The sequence below is a fragment of the Balaenoptera acutorostrata genome, chromosome 2 (genome assembly GCF_949987535.1).
Source record: "Balaenoptera acutorostrata chromosome 2, mBalAcu1.1, whole genome shotgun sequence".
NCBI lineage: Eukaryota > Metazoa > Chordata > Mammalia > Artiodactyla > Balaenopteridae > Balaenoptera > Balaenoptera acutorostrata.
In genome coordinates, this window is record NC_080065.1 from 19,452,592 (window position 1) to 19,471,772 (window position 19,181).

The 19,181-nt window shown below is 35.7% G+C and overlaps 1 protein-coding gene across 7 annotated transcripts in view; it reads right to left on the bottom strand.

Moving 5' to 3' along the window:
* Positions 1–2,959: 2,959 nt before the first annotated feature.
* Positions 2,960–19,181, bottom strand: part of CDH18 (cadherin 18) — a 993,557-nt gene continuing 977,335 nt past the window's right edge. For 5 of the 7 annotated variants that reach the window (XM_007188233.3, XM_057541771.1, XM_007188232.3 and 2 more), the window contains 2 exons: positions 14,355–14,606; positions 2,960–5,469 (listed from right to left, as the gene is read on the bottom strand). In XM_007188233.3, coding sequence (XP_007188295.1) covers positions 4,979–5,469; positions 14,355–14,606 — 743 coding nt within the window. In that variant the 3' untranslated portion in view covers positions 2,960–4,978. The remainder of the gene's footprint in view (positions 5,470–14,354; positions 14,607–19,181) is intronic. The other 2 variants (XM_028168040.2, XM_028168039.2) reach the window with 2 other exon arrangements.

Below are 19,181 nucleotides of genomic sequence, written 5' to 3' on the forward strand. Positions count from 1 at the left end.
CACAAGAAAAATTGCCTTGATAAAATCATTAAGGTGACAGTAACTATTATGGTCCATTTCTTTATTTCTAAAGGTAATATTGCTGGGCAATAAGATGAAACCATCAGATGAATCCACTTCTATCTGTAAATGACACATGCCTTCCTCACAGAATATCATTTCAGGAGTATTTGAATTCCTATTTTCCCATTTATTTTCACCTAAGACTTTAAAAGCAAATTATTATTAAAATAGGTTTGATGTCTCTGTAATGTTGAAGGGCAAAAATCCTTCATTTCCATAGACTCAGCAAAGCAGATAAATGTAATCATTCCTTAATAGCCTAAAAGCTTTTTTTCATCAAGCTTCAAATAAGAGCACAACTTGTTTTTTTAATCTCTAATTAAAACAAAAACAAAACAAAAAAACAACAAATTCCTCACTACTTCTTTCATTGATAGAAGCCAAAGGCAGAATACATCTTTTGACATGTTAAAAACTGTTGCTATTAATATTTTCATTTTAAAATGATGTATTTGGAATCTTTGAAAAAAGAGTGGGTTCTGTGCTAGTGTTATCTTCAAATGATTATGAGCTACTTTTGACTGTAGGGTTTATGAGATTTCTAATTCTATATTACAAAAAAAGTTTACCTTCTGCTGATGAGGTAGAAAATAAAAGTTGAAGCGGTTTTTTTTCCTTCAGATAATATTTGATTTGCCTTTAATCCTAAAGGGTAAAAAAAAGAGAGAATTTAAATTTGAGTCACACATCTACCAAGGACGGTTCTGAGATTTGTTCTATTCTTGAAATTGAAAGGCAAGTAAATTAATTGAATGTAACCATACCTTGAAGCTAAGTACAATTTGAGTTTGAAAAATGGGACTCTTGCCTCTTTCCAGAATGATCAGCTTTAGAGTTCTGCTTTGTTGAATAGCTGATCAAACACTGCCCACACTAAAAAGCAGATGAAGCTTTTACCCAAAAATATTGGATCTATGCATGTTCCAGTGTACCTATTACCATGCTCATTTAACTGGCACTTCTTGATGGCTGCTGACGTGAACGAGTCTACCTGAATTTCTGTGTGTTTTCCCTATATATTCAGCTAAACCAAAAGGACAATGAATCAAAGTTATGGATATAGGTTTGTAGGAACAAATAAAACAATGACTAATCGTTTATGTAAGCTTTCAACATTGCTGAAAATGGTGCACTTAGTACATTGCCCTTCTTTGACCCAGACTCCTGACTACATTGTAGTACACTAAGAATCTAAGTCAAATCACTTTTTAGTATTTAATAGCCACACTGTGTTCATTAAATCATCATTTCTAAAATTTTGATTTATTATTAATAGTGTTTTCTGCTCTGTGAAACCAGCTTCAATCATGGACAGCACTGAAGGTTAGGCTGAGGCTAGACACAAAATAAAAGCCAAAAAATAAATGTTCGTTAACTTCTTGCTGAATCTTCCATATGCTGGGTACTTAAATTTTGTATGCATCACATATTTGGATCATATCAATATCTAAGTCACTATTTTGAATATTCTTTTTACTCTCTAAATATTCTTCAAGAAGACATAGGTGTGTGTATGGCTGTGTGGTTACACGAATGCCATTTCTCAGAATATTTTCCTTCTTATACCTGGTTATGGGAAAGTCATAACTTTGCATAGAGCCTTATCTTAGGGATAATTTCCTCTTCAATTTCCCCTTCAAATCTGTGTATGTACAGATTTATCATAGAAAGGATTTACGATGATAGGTCTTTAGTAATTTCTGCAAGACCTACGTCTGCATAAAGGTTATTTGGAATTTATAAGTTCTATTAAAAAAGCCATTGGATAAAAAAGTTATAACTGCTTGTATTTCCTCTAATTTAGCAGTCACCACATTGTATAAGGTCTGTCTGTGGAAAATTCTTCTCTTGGAAATAAGTAAATTGATTTCAAAGTTATATTTTTCCTGTAAATATCAACCAAGGCTTACAAAATGTGCTGAGACACATTAGCGATTCCATAGTGGAATCCATATGGACTCATGTATTCCATAGCTGATTATCTGTGGCTAGAGAGGGTTCAGAGTATGTGCAAACTCTTTACCCACTAAACTCTTTGAGAATTAGCTTTTCACACTGATAAACTGAAGTTTTTAAAGCAAGGTATTGAATGTTAAATGACTTCAGTCCATTGGCAGAGCATTTATATATCATTATTGCTTTTTTGACCCAAAGTAGCACATTAAAATATATGAGACCCAGTCCATACTTATAATAATGATATAATTGCCTCACTTCAGAATATATATAAAAATAATATTTGGAATGCTTTCCTTAACAAAATTCTAAAATAAATCAATATAGGAACATATTATTTCAATACTACAGAAGCTCCATTTTGCCTCTATATGAGATTTAATATCAGGGGCTTAGAAGTAATCCATTATCATTAAAATGTGTAATTAAAATCAGATGGATCTGGGGTGTTTTTTCCACAAAATCAAGGAAATGTTTCCATACTCAAAACCATGCAGAGGACCTTGGCTTTTACGTTTAAATGGTTTATACATGTATTCTCCTCTTTCAAGCCTTTATCTGTAAAGTTGCCAGATGAATATTAAAACAAAACAAAACAAAACAAAGGCTGTGAATAGTTTATCAAAAATCTAAATCCAAAAACCTACGGAACATCCAAAACCTGGTTTTCCTGGTCCTCTTTGCATAGGAAAGTCAAAGCACCAGCATCCACAGTTGTTCTCCAAAGGTGGACCCTTCTGTCAGGGTGAATGTAGTCCAGCATTTGCATAATCAGAGTATGGGTCTCCAGGGGTTGTTCCCCAAAGCCCCTGAGTGTCTCTTTTGATTTAGCTTTATACTGGAATGCATACCATTATGATATAAAAAATGATAAAGCAGCATCTGGAAAGCTAAAATGTTGTAAAAAACTTAAATTACATTTTATTCCTCAGGCTTCAAACACAAATTGAGAAATATTCAAATTAAATTTACTTACTTCCCATACCTCAAAATTGAAAAATAATAGCACAGGGCAGTTGTGAACAGAGGCAAAATTCAAAATTTTGCACATCAGTAGAATCAGAAAATGTCGCATAACTTTTGAAGACTCTAGACTATAATATATTTAAAGAGCAAAGGCAAAACTTCCCCTTAAAATAAATCTTAATTTGGGGGTTTCAAAATTCCAATTAATCTAAAATACATAAATGTGGTCATTTTTGGAGACTAGGATCGTTATGCTATGAATTTTTATTTCACGACCAATATCAACAACAACAAAATGTTATCTAAGCAATTTAGGGGGGAAACCCCAAGAAATTCTTAAAAAATTAGCCTATTTGGGAAAATATCAAAAGAATTAAACTTTCATATTATATTTCCAGTTAGCAGTTGCTTCACTGTTGAAGGTTTCATGAAATTCTCCCATGGTAATATAGTATTTTATTCAAAATGTATGCAACTCTATAATTATGACTAATGGAATTAGAAAATGATAGTGTCTGCCAGCCTTTACATAACAGAACACTTTGCAGTTGGCAAAACATTTTTACAGATGCTTATCGATCGTCACATAACCCTGTAAGTTAAGCAGGGAAGTCTTTGCCATCTCTATTTTGTAGTTTGGGACTCTAAGTGACTTTAAGGAACGTGTCTGAGAATAATAAGTGGGAAACTCCTATTTTTTTGCTCCTAGCCCTACACGTTTTCTGTGGGTCTCAAACATAAAGGGCTAATCAATCAGTGAGATGGGGAAAGTCTGAGCTTCTGTGAGGAATAAAGGCAAGTCAATCATAAGTCTACGAAGATCATGTAAGTTGGAGGATAGTCTTTTCAGACTACATAGGTATCATATGAGGTTCATTATTATAATTTTTTTAATCAGTAATCAATTTTATACACATCAGTGTATACATGTCGATCCCAATCGCCCAATTCAGCACACCACCATCTCCACCCCACCGCGTCATTATTTTTTTAATGACTGCCATGTTAAAAATAAGCAAATTAGACAAGTATAAACCAATCATCAAATATTTGACAACCAATTTTAGGTACAGGAATGATCAGAATTGCTGAGGTAAATGCACTAAAACAAATGGAGAAAAAAACGTATAGAGTTCCTCAGTGTTCTGTGCAGGATAAGGTTTGTAGGTTTTGTTTTGTTTTTTTTTAATTAAATCTTTCCCTGACATAGATGATCTGAGTATATCTTAAAACATTCATTCTAGCCACTTAAAAAAGGGGGTTCTCCTGTTAAAATAAAGGGAGACAGGCAGGACAGAGACAGTAGTCTCCGTGATTCAGAGCAGTGCACAACTGGTGCACAGAAGTTGCATACATCACAGCGCAAGCAGCAAATCCCCGTGCTCCATCAGTTTCATATGGAGAAAAGAAGCGGGGAGGGCAAAGGAAAATGGTACATACAAGTCCATGACAGAGTGGCCTGGTATATTGGAAATACCTCGTGTCATTTCAACACAAGACAAAGCTAATGAGATGTGTCACAAAAACAGGGTGTGGGTCTCAAGAGTCCACCCAAAACAGTGGAAAAAGAGGTCGTGATTAACTTCACCAGTTTCATTTTGCAGGGTACCACCCCTAGAAATCAGAGTCATGAGTGATTCGGAAACCTCTTGTTCACTTTTGCTTTTGAAAAGAAATCACAAAATATTGAAACAAATATCATCGTTTGGCTTAATTCAGGTATTCTTCATTAAACAGTACACAGACTTTATTGAGCAATTGAAAATATACACAAGGAACAATAGCTTTTTCTCTGTATTTTTTTTTTTTAATTTGACTTTCTTCCGATTAAATAACCCAGTTTCGATCATGAAAAGGGCACTTGTTTCTACAGCAGCTGTGCTCTGCTTGCTCAGTTCCTAGTACTGTTTCCAAGCTTCTGCCTTGCCATTGCTGAGGTTATATCTCCACTTGCTCAGGAAGCGAATTCTAGAAGGTTGCAAGAATGGACCCCCTAAGTTGTTCTTTCAGATTCTATTTCTCCATAGAGTTCAGCTAACTTTTTAAACTCGGGTCCCCAGTCTCCAAGGTACTGATAATCCTGGTCTGATTGTGTGGCAGCCGAATCCAGCGAGCTGATGGACCCGGCTTCCGATCTCTGACCCTCGTAGGCGTAAGTCTGCAGAGAGTCATAAGGCGGGACGCTGGGGTCCAGGTCGGCTTCAGCCAGTCTTTGCTTAATAAACTCCTGAACATCTATACTTTCCAGGGTGGAAAACGTCTGGTGCCTGGGGGTGAGTTTCACTTCCGGCCTGATATCTCTCCGGTGCTTGAGCTCCTCGGCAGCAGACGGGTTCCTCAAGGCTGTGATGTCAAAGGCCTCGGTGTCTTCCTCGCCGCCCCCCTCGTCATCATAGGTGACCACGTTCTCCCGCACGTCCTCCTCTGAAATGATCAGGGGTTCTTTTTTGCTGCGTCTCAGGGTGATGAAAAGTACTACAATTGCTAAGGAGAAACGGAAAGAGGATGAAGGGTTAGAAAAAGAAGAAGGACATTCTTGGAGATCGGACATCAGCAATTCCCAGCCACTATCATCAGCTACATTCCATTTAGGCTTACGTTGTAACACAGCCCTGATCTCTGCACTCTGTGAATACCACCGCAAGAGTTTTTAACATCTTGAAGAATGTAGAAAATGACTATCTCTACAAAACATTGGGAACCGCTGATCTTCTGGAGAACGCTGTAATAGTCTCATTTGCCAGGCTATGGCTTCAGGATTCGCGACCGGTGATGAAGTCTAATCATTCAGTCAGGGAAACAGATGATGGAAAAGCAATACGAAATTTTGACTGGAAAAAATAATTCTGTGGGGGAGTCAATCTATAGATACTTATCCTTCTTAGGAGTACACTAAAGGCAGGATATTTTAAGTTTTTGTAAAATAGGAGGAAGGAGCCCCTATCTTTAACTCTTTCCTTTTGATGCTTTGTAGAAAATCAAAGCAGGAATATTTTATATGGTACATCTCGTTTGTTCATTATCCTTTAGAATAATATTATCAGGCATTAATTATTACACTTATCTATCAAGCTGCAAAAGATGTTATTTTATTTGTACATAGTTTATGTTTCATAGGAATTTTTTTGTTTACACAATGCTCTTTACATAACTTTTTAACTTAATCCTCAAAGCAGAGCTGGGGATTTCCTCATTTTCAAAATGAGGAAACTGAGACTCAGGAGAGATTACATGAGTAAATACCATGTAACCGTAAGACCACACAAATGGCAGGTGGAAAACCTTAGGCTGTAGTTTATGACTTTTCACACCAAAGATGATGATGTTTCCATTACCATATTCAACTTAATTATTTTAAAAATATAGAACAAGGAACTGAGTGACCTGTTGGCCGTGTGTCTTAGGGCAACTTAGCCAAAAGCAGTGAATAGGTTCTTATTATCAAAAATGTTGTAGCCATTGAATAAATCGATAGAAATAGGTCTTGGGTATTTTGCCTTGGTGGTTTTTCAATAGTTTCAGATTACTCTATTTGATGGTATTAAACCATTACTAAATAGAAAGCTATTTCTACTTTATGTCATTAGGCCCAATACCCTTTACTTCATCTCTACAGACTGTTTGCTTCTTGGTTAGCTGATAATCTAGGCTTTATGATAACAATTATTAGGTTCACTAGTATTTAAAACATTCCTTATAATATAATAATCAGAGAGGTATATTCAAATGGATTGTAGGGTTGTCAGATTTAGCAAATAATGCAGGACACCCAATTAAATGTAAATTTGATATGAATAACAACAGAAATATATATATGTATTATATATGTATAATACGAGATGAAACACAACAAAAATGCATGTATAATATATGTATACATACATATTACATACTATATATAATATGTGTGCATATACACATACATATATATGTGTAATATACAATTAAGTATGTCTCATGCAATGTGCAAATATTTTATGAACACATTAAGTATATATACTAGATATTTGTCCCAATATTATGCATAGGACATATTTATGCTATACATATTATAACATAAGTGTATATATATATATCTCATAAGTATATTAGCTTATACATATATATAGCATAAGTATGTCCCATGTAGTATATCTGTAGGTGTATGTGTATACATACACACATGCAGAAACTCCTACAGATATATTTTTTTATACAAAACTCACATTTCTATACTGTATTTTGTCTATTTATCTATTTATTTATGTCTGTAAACTGTATTTTACCTGGAAATCCTGATTATATGTAAGCTTTAACAAATGGTCAGAAAGCAAGCGAACACCAGGTTACCTATCCTCTGATAAAGAACATACCTGAAACCCTCGAATCCACCCTTTTACCCTTCCCCTCTAAAAAATAACTTCTATTCTTCTTTTTTTTATTGTTTCCTTGCTTCTCTTTTTAGTTTAACCCCTTTTTATGTATACCCATAAACAACACAGATAAGCTTTGCCTGTATTTGAACTAGATATCATAGTGTATATGTGATTTTAAGACTTGAAAATGTAGAGAGGAAGAGGAATAGATATTCAAGCCAGAAGTGGAAAGGATAATTATGAGAGGGAAATCTACCATATGTGGAAAGAGGTGGTCACAGTGTACTGGGAAGAAGCTAATTTTGCATACAAGAGACAAGTGGGAACCTGTGGGAATAAAGGAAAAAGAGACAAAACATCTTTAGGGAGGGTCAGGGAATCATCTGGAAAAGTATGGAATAAGTATGCAATTACTGCCTAAGTAATGGGGAAATGCAATGGGGAGATTATAGTAGACATGGGGAATTAGTGAGTCACTGTGTTTGAAAGGGAGTGGTTACAGAAAAAGCAGAAAATGAAATGTCGATGCTGCATGTGGCTCTGCTTCACAAATGCTCTGCTACAGAATACAGTAGTTTCCCCTTCACGTTGCTTATACTTTATTTTTGGGAAAAACAAACAAACAAAAAAACAACAAAGAAACATTTCACTGAATGCCATCAATATGCATTTAATACCTCACTGTTTATTTTAGTGTAAATCCAGCCTACAGCTTTCTAATTCAGTGGCCCAAGCAGTATCCTCAAGCAATGCACTCCATTCTACCCAGAGGTTTATATTTATCGTCCACTATATATTTCTGCTCATCTTTATGATTAAGTGAGGAGGCTGTTCTAGATCAAAACATCTATTTTGGGGCTTCCCTGGTGGCGCAGTGGTTGAGAATCTGCCTGCCAATGCAGGGTACACGGGTTCGAGCCCTGGTCCGGGAAGATCCCACATGCCACAAAGCAGCTGGGCCCCATGAGCCACAACTACTGAGCCTGCGCGTCTGCAGCCTGTGCTCCGCAACAAGAGAGGCCGCGATAGTGAGAGGCCCGCGCACCGCGATGAAGAGTGGCCCCCGCTCGCCACAACTAGAGAAAGCCCTCGCACAGAAACGAAGACCCAACACAGCCAAAATAAATAAATAAATAAATTAAAAAAAAAAAAACAACACATCTATTTCTACAGACTGCCTAATTTATTATAGTAAAATTTCTTACTTTTGTCAATAAATCAAGTTATTTTCCTGATGTTGAAATGGTTGGTAGTTGATGCCAAGGGACTTTATGTGCATGTATAACAGGAAGAATGTGATCAATACTATTATCGAAGTATGGAGGTAATTTACATCCTTCACCAATATCAGTATCATATTTGCCTAATGAAACATAGTGGATAATGCTGGGTTTATTATTATGATAGCTTCTATTTGCTTATTTCCCCGAATTTAAGAAAATATTCCTTATATATATGTGTTGATTCAAAATATAGATACTAGGTAAGTTTGAATTTAGAGTTTTACATCTATCTCTTTTCTAGACAAAGAGAGTTACTTGCCAGTGACAAATGATTCCTAGATTTGTTACATAACTATTTATTATAAAGATCAATTTATAAATACCCATACAATCTGGGACACTTTTTAAGGGTGGAAGGGGATTTCCTTTATAATTACATCAGGACATCAGGACAAATATGGACATATGGTCCCTTTAGTCAAAGGCAAATTCAAATCAATTCAGAGAAGAATGTGGAAGCATGAATGAGAAGGTACACTCCTAATGAATTTCTTTACAATCATGCTTGTTCAGTAGAGGTTTCTGGAGCAAATGGCACAGAGCAGACACTCCGTAAACAATTCTTACGTGGATGAACAAAAGAATAATCTCTGTGAGAGTGATAATGTGGCACTGGGTTAAGTGAATCTTCATGAATAGTAAGTCGCACTAGGAAAATAATTTTTAAATATTTTTTAAAATCAACTTACTGCCCCTCATAATACCAAACACCTAATTTTGCTTGAGAATATTTTTTAAAGTTTGAAAAACAAACTAAATGTTTCCCCCAAAATCCCAAGGCCAAATTTATTTGAAGAGAATAAGTGAACATAATAATCATACATATAAATTTGAGAGTTAAATCCCTATTTACGAACTGGCAGGCAAATAAGTATATTCAAATGAGTCTCCCACAGTATATCAAACAATACTTGTATAACAGGGCAGTACTTCTTTCAGTGGTTCATCTGGGAAAATATAATATGATAGAGCCATGGTGTTGTTAAAAAAAAAAAAAAAGAGAGAGAAGGGTACAGAGCTTGTCCTTTGTTCAAAATTATATTATAAATGATTTCTGGTATTTTCAAGTTTGATTACATAGTCTGGAATAAAATGAATTAATTGTAGTATTTTTGAGATGTCTTTATTCTAATGAATATTTTATTCTTGGTTAGTGTATTTCTTTTTCTTTTCTTCTCTTTAAGTCTGGCCAGGATTTTAAACCCAAGTGATTCTTTTTATATAAGAAAATTATAATGAATTTATTGTGTCAGTAATTTATTCTATTCATAAAGGAATTCAAATTTGTGGAAACAGTTTTCTCTTTGTTTTCTCCTATATTATATTTACTTACTTATATTATCATTCCAGTGCTTGGAGTACTAAGGGGCTTTGAGTTTTCATAACTAAAACTGACATACAACTTGCATTTGAATACATTATGTACTGACTCCTAACATACTCCCCCAAACTACTTTTCATAGCAGATTTGTTTACCCCTAAATATCACTTGATTCTTTTTTTTTTTCCTCTTTTTAAGAGGATTTTAATTAATTAATTTATTTATTTTTGGCTGTGTTGGGTCTTCGTTTCTGTGCGAGGGCTTTCTCTAGTTGTGGCAAGCGGGGGCCACTCTTCATCGCGGTGCGCGGGCCTCTCACCATCGCGGCGCGCGGGCCTCTCACCATCGCGGCCTCTCTTGTTGCGGAGCACAGGCTCCAGACGCACAGGCTCAGTAATTGTGGCTCACGGGCCCAGCTGCTCTGCGGCATGTGGGATCTTCCCGGACCAGGGCTCGAACCCGTGTCCCCTGCATAAGTAGGCAGATTCTCAACCACTGCGCCACCAGGGAAGCCCCTACTTGATTCTTTTTTTATACCATCATATGTGAGTACTAAACTTGGTAGAATGAGTTGGCCCAGGTCAGGGAGATGATTCTGATTAGCTTCTGTAGCCATAATTGGTAATGACACTTCTCACTGAAACTAAATTTTTCAAACTCAGGGGAGGCCACAAGGTCATCTAAAATAGCTTTCATGGCAAACAGGTTGGCAGTTATCTTCTCATCAATTCCACCTCCTCTCCTAGTTCCTCACTCTCCTCCCACCACACCCACCTTGATTCCCACTTATGATGAAATTTACATCCAAGAATAGGAGCAAACTATGTGGTGGATTCATCTAGGTCAGCAGATTATATGTGACGCACGGACCACAAAGGTAGCTGGAAGAGGTCTGATGCAGATCCTGATTCAACGGTCTCTTGCGCTGGTTCACTCTGCCAACAACTCTGGTCCCTCTGACAAGTAATAGGGTGGGTTGGGAAAGAAATGTCAGATCCCTGAGAGGGAAAGAGGACTCTGACAAGCCCCTCCTCTGGCACCAAACTCTGATTGCATCATGATGGCTCACTCTAAATTCTCTTCTATCCATTCCTTGAAATGGATCTGAAAAGGTAATCCTGACAAAACATAACTCAACTCACAAGGTTTACATTTACCATTTAAAGTTAGGCCCTTTGGTTTTCAAGCCCCAACTTCTGGTAATCAATATATACATAGATGGAGTCTGACCAAACTGTAAAATATTGAATCATATTTAACCTATAATAAAATATAAATAAGCACCACAAAAGTTTACAGATGACTCTAAGGTCATTCTAGTTGAAACTTTATTTTCATAGATTCAGAAATAGAAGCAAGAGACTTCATGGGTCCTGAGATCACACAGTTAATTAGTGGCAAAACTAGGGCTGAGTTTCCACAATCACAGTCATGTTCACAAACAGCTACTAAGTAAGACATTTTTCAGTATGAAAAGATTAACTTCATGATTTATTTAGCTGTTGAGGTTGAATGCTATTTCAGAATTACAAGTTCTAAAAGTATTGCTGCCTCTGATGTTGTTGATATTTTTCTTGAAACCTATGAGCTCACACATTAACCAACATTATTTCAAAACTACAAATGACTCCATCCACGTCTGTGGGCCAGATATTTTCTGAATAACAATATAAACCCTTAAAATGCCATGAAAAATATAAATTACATTATAAATAGTGATTGTTTAAATCTAAGCTTAAGAAATTCTGCAACCTTTGGATAAAACTGTAAAGACACATTTGAGTTTCAATAAAAATTAAGAGAGCAAACATATCAAATAGAAACTTTGTTTCATTAGCCCTGAGGTACAGCATAAAATATAGAAATGTTCTCTTATTTACCCCAAAGGGGAAACAACATTTTCATAAAGTCAATTAAAGGGATGAAACAATAAAATGTTTCATGAAATAATAAAATGTTATTTTATATAGTACACCTAAATGTACCTTATATTGACATCTTTCAATTTTAAAGATTTTTAATTTTAGTATGCAAAAATAATTTTATGATGATAAATGAAAACAAAAGCCAAAGGTAACATGCCTCCACCAGCTGAAATATCTTTCAGAATAAGGCCCCTGGAGGAACTTATAGTAATGTCAGAGTGTTTTTTTGTTTTTGTTTTATTGGAAGTAAAATTGACTTATGAAAAGTCACTGAGTTCTATGCTTTTCAGTTTCAGTTAGGAAACCTAGAGGGTTCAATGTTTATAGTTGTTTATTCTTTGGGGCTTTGTTCTTGTTTTGTTTTTCTTTTTGGTTTGTGATATTTTGGTTTTTATTTTCAAAGACAAAAAGGGTAATTTGTTAATTTCTAAAGAAAATAGCAGTTAAAATATATATAAATGATCAATATATAAATTAATAAAATCAAGAAAGCCTGATTTTCCCATTTTACCATCTCTACCACACTTCTGCAAAAGACTGTACTGCAGTGAAATAGTTCTCCTTATGGTGAATCAAACCTCCACACTCCAAGTTGCTAAGTGCAACTGATACTTTTTGCGACTCAATTTATTTAACTTTTGGGCAGCTTTGAACACTGTTGAATGCTCTGTCCTCCTTGATGCACTTATTTTCTTTGTTTTAGGATATTATACCTTACTAATTTTGTTCCTTGTTCTGTGATTTTTCCTTTGCTCTCAGCTATCGCATCCTTCTTGATTTAGCGATCACACTGGAGTTTATCACAGCTCAGTCCTAGTCTATCCTCTCTCTCTTTATAGACTCTTGCTGTGGTGACATCAACAAAATGCATTTCTGCTGTCCCCCAACTCAGGGAAGATCAGGGCCCACATTCAGCAAGAGATGAAAAGTCTTCTTTGATACTGTTCTAACTCAGTCTCATATCCAGTTTATCCAAGATCACTTTTTTTTTTTTTAATTTTTGGCTATTTTACTTTTAGCCCTTGGAAACTTGTTCCAAGAAAAGACACCATGTCATAAACATTAAATATTTGTTCACTGACCTGAAATAATTAACACTGCAGTTTTCAAATGGAATCTCAGGTACTTTCAGCAAGCAGTCAGTAAAGATTTTGGTAAATATTTCCATCCTGTGATTTGCAGCCTATTACCCAAGATCACTTTTGATTTCACCTAAAACATCTTGGTATTATCAACCTTTCTTCAGCTCCATTTTAAGTCTACTGGTCCAAATTATGCTATATCTGAGTGAGACAAATGTGTCATATTCCTATTTGGTTTGCCTACCTGCTCTCTTTACCATCATGAGATCTGTTCTCCCCTTCATTCATAATCATCTTTCTTCAACATGCAAATTTTATGATGGGACGCCCCTGCTTTCAACTTCTCCTTAAACTCCTAGAACAAAGCCTACCATTTTTGCCATTTTACCCCAACCTGCCTCGACCCTGCTTAAACATCCTTTCTACTCAGTCTTATTCCACCTTGATCTCCACTCCTCTGTACGGGTAATTTGTCTTCTAACCCAGGAACAAAACAAGGGATATTCCTTGCAAAAACATCTGTGTCTCAAAGTACATAGTTTGTTTGTTTTCCTTATGTATGCACAGTAGCAAGAAAAGAACAAAAGATAAGGCTCCTAAGAGAAAACCAGAGGGAGAGGACACACTGGGAAAATATACATGTACCCGTTTTAAACTGTAAAGCAAAAGATTATTTACATCTGCCTTTCTTATAAAATAATCTGGATTTACTTTCTTGTTTTGTATAGCAATTCTAAAGAGATTATAGTAATATTAGTTTCAAATGCAGTTGTGATAAGATTCCAACTATTAAAAAGATAACATAAAATTAGAGAAAGTACTTTAATCTTCTATTAAAATAAAATGTAATGCAAAAATAAACTAAAAAAAGTATTAGTTTTAATTTAATAAAATTTGATATCTCTGAGGAAAAAATTATTTTATATTTAGTCTTTTAAAATTCAGCTAAGATTGGTGATCAACTCATTTTAGACTGATAGAAATTTCTACAAGAAATGTATTCCTTTTATTTGGTGCTTAGATTCGTCGCAGAGTAATGTCACTTATGTTCTTTGAAATAAATTGTAAATGCTCTTTCAACAGGAAATTTAGAATATTTAATATCAATTCTTTCTAAAATAGGTCCTTTCCAAAAAGATTTCTCTTATTGTATCCCTTCTTTTAATATTTCAACTCTTTCATCACATTTGAATCAAATCATTTCCAGATGAACTATGGTATCTAGAAAGTTAATGAAAAGAAACAGCCATGTCTTGTTATCACGTAAAGCATTACTAATTCCAAAGTTTTGTCAAAATGACTCTTTCTCTCTCTCTCTCTGTCTCTTTCGCTCTCGTTTCTAACGCGCCGTTGCAGGGTACACTCAGGATTGCCATCACACATTAAGATGCAGAATGACTTACCTAGGAGAATAACGACGCACAGTAGAATAGCGATTAAGGCTCCTGTGCTCAAGCCAGCCGAGGACAGGACGGCTTCTGCACGGCAGGTCCGCACGCGCCCGTCTCTCTCGCACGCACAAACCCTGATGGTGAGGGTACTGCTGCTGCTGAGAGAGGGGATTCCACCGTCAGAGATCATAATGGGGAGGTAATACACATCCTGAATAGTTCGACTAAATCTCCTCCGCCTTGTCAGAATGCTGGCTGTGTTATCTACGGCAGACATAAGCAGAACAACATGGACTTAGTGAAGCCGCCATTGAAGAGTCACATTTCCTTGAATGGATAAAATGGGCATGTGTGATTTCTTTTCCGTTTATGAAATGGATAGAGGAACGTGAAGGGGAGATTATTACCCAGGGACTGAAACTCATTCTCCAATGGAGAAACCTATGCGAAACGTTAATAGGGCCTGGACTGAAGGGGCGGGGAAATAGTGGATGACAGAGGAGGAAGGAAGCGATAAGCATTTGGGACATGAGCGTCATAGCCAAAGGACTGAAAAGGATACGTGGATACCAGACTTCGGGGTGAGCCAGTGGTTTCTACCACAAACCTGGTGACTCTGAATATAAGTGATAGAAATAGACAGCTATGGTTTTAGCGAACTTCGGGTGCGGTTAATGTACAAAACTGTTTAAGAATCATTGGTACAGATAATGTATTTATGGAGACACCAGATCAATTGATAAACTATTTTAAACTTGTGATTTGAAGCACTCTTGTTATAGTGGGCACACCATGGGTACCTTAATGATGAATAAAATAGTTAATTTCATTTTTTAATGTGCTTTTAAAATGCTATGTACTATAGCAAATGATTGCATGATCTATTTTGATCAGTCCACACAACCCTATAAGGGAGAGGATGTTCAATTCCTTACATTTTAGGGAAAATCATTTTTATTAGGAATAATAATTTTAAAATAAATAACCTCAGTCCCAGAGGATAAATTGCCTCAAATCACAGAGCTAGTGAATAATCAAGCGACAACCCCAATACATTCTAGAACCCTGTTCAAAACCAGGATGTCATACTGCCTCTTCTCCACCAGTTCCCTTCCAATTGGTATTGATGCCTCAGGTGCACATAGGAAATGTTTATCTTAGCATTGTTAGTCCCCCTGCCGTGTCTGTTAGCTAAAAGGCCCTTTTGGTGCACACTTGCATGTGCTGCTCAGAACCCCTGCATGAAGTGACTTGTTGCCCGAACTGTAGATTGCCACCTGGCCCAAGGTTACACTTTTCTGGAGCAGCACATAACCAATGACTCATTGCTGCAAGGTTATAAAGGTCAAGCCATTTCTGCTGAATGCAGAAAATACTGAAGGGCAAGTTGAGTTCCAGAGCTTTCCCATGGGGTCAGCCATGGACACATTCAAATTGCATGGCAGCTCAATTGCTCACTCTGCCTTTCTTTCTTCCCCGCCCACTGTGGTCCACAGATGTCGATCATGAGGGCACACTCCAGTAAACATCCTGCCCCCTAAACTCCAATCCAGAGCCTGCTTCCCAGAACATCCAACCTGTGACTACACATATGAGTTAATTACTTTTCACTAAAAAGTCAGTAAATCATTAGACAATTACTTTTAGGGAATCTTTTTCTCCTATCAATTTCCCTTATTCTGAAAACTGGAATTTTTAAAATTATGAGTATGTTTATGATAGTCATGATACAATACCCTACAGCTATATTCTCTTGGTTGTACATTGCCAAACTAATGCAATAGAAAGACAATAAATATTTCAAATATTCAATATAATGCAGGTAATAAAATATGAATAATACACATTATATACATAAATTAAAATTATATACACACATATATGCACATACATACGTATAAGTTGTTGAAGGTTTGTTATAGAACATAAATAAATAATCTAATAAGTTATTAAAAATATTTTCTCACCTGGAAGAAGAGAAATTTAAAGAAAAGTGTGTCGATTGCCTACTCTGAAGGAGGTTTTAGAATGATGGGAAAAAAAAGAGGAGAAACTGCATCACGTGTGTTTTTAAGAGTATAGCCATCACAGGTACCCTCCTGGAAACCTGACCTTTGAGTAAGCACATCTCGTGTCCACTTTACATTCTAGGATATTGCTTCATGATTAATATAAACTTGCATATATGCACAATTCCTTAGCCTAAGGAAAAGGTATGAACATGTGCTCATAGGCACAAACACGTTTGAGAATCTCACTGCCGGTCCTCTGAAGAAGAGATGTAAGACACTGGTCCCTGGTCTCAGTAAATATCATAATGTATGGAATGGCATGATAACATGCAGGGGTAGATGGGGACTCTCTTTCATGGCTCTAGCCTCGTGTCCACTTTACATTCTTAATCTGGAAGCATGTTCTTTTTCAATATAATTATTGGAAATGCAATCAGAAACATGATGAGAGATAAGAAGAAAGCCTGAATATGTTTCTAGTGCATTTTAAGTTCTCAAATAGAAAGCTCTCACACATGGAGACATGACAATATTCTTTCATTTTTCCAGCTGAAGGTTTGACTTTTGAAAAGAAAAAGAGGATTCAGGAAGCAAAGAGCTTCCTACCCAGAAAGGCTTAGCACAACAGAATAATGAACTCTTGACGAGGGATATTGTGTACCTCCCTGGAACTGCAAAAAATGTACTTGGCAGTAGGCTCACTGAACTTGAACAAGAAACTTTGAAATAAAATGAAAGGGATAAGAAGATATATATATGTGTGTGTGTGTCTGTATATATATATATATATATATATATATATATATATATACAGACACACACACACATAAATATACATATACATATGAGAACAAACTTTGTCTTGCTGAAACTGAAATATTAGGTGACAAGAAGAACAGCAAATCTCTAAACTTGAAATACAATGTTTAAAAAATAAACCAAGTATTACAGAAAGTCTTGCATAACTTTAAACTGGATAAAAAACTAATATCAATTGAATAAAGGGAAACCATAGCAGGATGTAAAATCTGTGGATGAGAAGAGCTAATTATCAATGTCAAAAAAAGGACAATCTCTAACAATGTGTACCCAAGTTTGGTTCTTAATTCTAACTGTCAAGAGTTTGGATGAAAACAGAAGATTATAGAACACTTGGAAGCCAAGCTAATATAGCTAACGTATTGGATTAAGATTTAAGGAGATTTTGAACAGCTAGCACAAAGACCTTAAACTAACAAGAAGACAGGAACTAAAGATATGTGTTTGTTAGATAGTAAACTTTGAAAAGTATCATACGGGAGAGATCTTGAGTAACATCTATTATTTTCAAATACATATACTATCTGAATGCAGCAATGAGGCAATAGATCTAAAACAGTCTCAGAAGGATTCAATAACAATATGGAATTTTTATGCAGATCTTTATTGAGAAGACTTCATTGGAATACAGCATATAAATTTGGGTCTACTATCTTAAAAGTGATACTTTAACCCAGTTTAGAAGACCTTGACTGTGATAAAAGAGTTAGAAAAGTATGTCATATGAAGACTCTTTGAAACAAACAGTGTGAAAACTCTACATGTCTTATATGAATTTAGGGGTCTGAAATGACTTAGAAATTTAAAGAAAAATTTGGGAAACTCTCTTAGTAATTAATGTCTTTCTGAATGTAATCAATATTTTCCTGACCTTTTTTTTTTTTTTTTTTCCCTTAGATTCTGTATATATGTGTTAGCATACTGTATTTGTTTTTCTCTTTCTGACTTACTTCACTCTGTATGACCGACTCTAACTCCATCCACCTCATTACAAATACCTCCATTTCATTTCTTTTTATGGCTGAGTAATATTCCATTGTATATATGTGCCACATCTTCTATATCCATTCATCTGTCGATGGACATTTAGGTTGCTTCCATGTCCTGGCTATTGTAAATAGAGCTGCAATGAACATTTTGGTACATGACTCTTTTTGACCTATGGTTTTCTCAGGGTATAAAAAAAAGGCCATGAAGAACCTAGTGGCAAGACGGGAATAAAGACACAGACCTACTAGAGAATGGACTTGAGGATATGGGGAGGGGGTGGGGTGAGATGTGACAGGGTAAGAGAGTGTCATGGACATATATACACTACCAAATGTAAAATAGATAACTAGTGGGAAGCAGCCGCACAGCACAGGGAGATCAACTCGGTGCTTTGTGACCACCTAGAGGGGTGGGATGGGGAGGGTGGGAGGGAGGGAGATGCAAGAGGGAAGAGAAATGGGAACATATTGTATATGTATAACTGATTCACTTTGTTATAAAGCAGAAGCTAACACACTATTGTAAGGCAATTATACTTCAATAAAGATGTTTAAAAATATATATATATATTTTCCTGACATTCCCAGCAACCATAACTTTGATGCAATGTGGAAATAGCCTTGAACATGGTTTAGTCTTTCAAAATAGATGACCATGTATTATTTATTTTGTTGCATATCCCATTTTGTTCAGAAAATGATACGGACACATATAGGAGGAAGCAGGGAGACTGCCATGCAGATATACAATAGCTGAATCATGGAGATATTTACAAATATCATTGTGATGACTGCGAAAGAATTGAAATTTTGAGTCCTTTGAAAAACAATAATAATAACAAAATTTTATTTTTGCAACTATAAGAAGTCCAGGGACTTCATAATTGATCATTTTGGGGGGCTCTTTCACACAAAAAATATTATAGTAAAATACAAGTTTGGGTAGATAGATATACTTCCAACTTCTATATTTCTATAGGGACAGAAGGCTACAGAATACAACAGTATAATACAAGTAA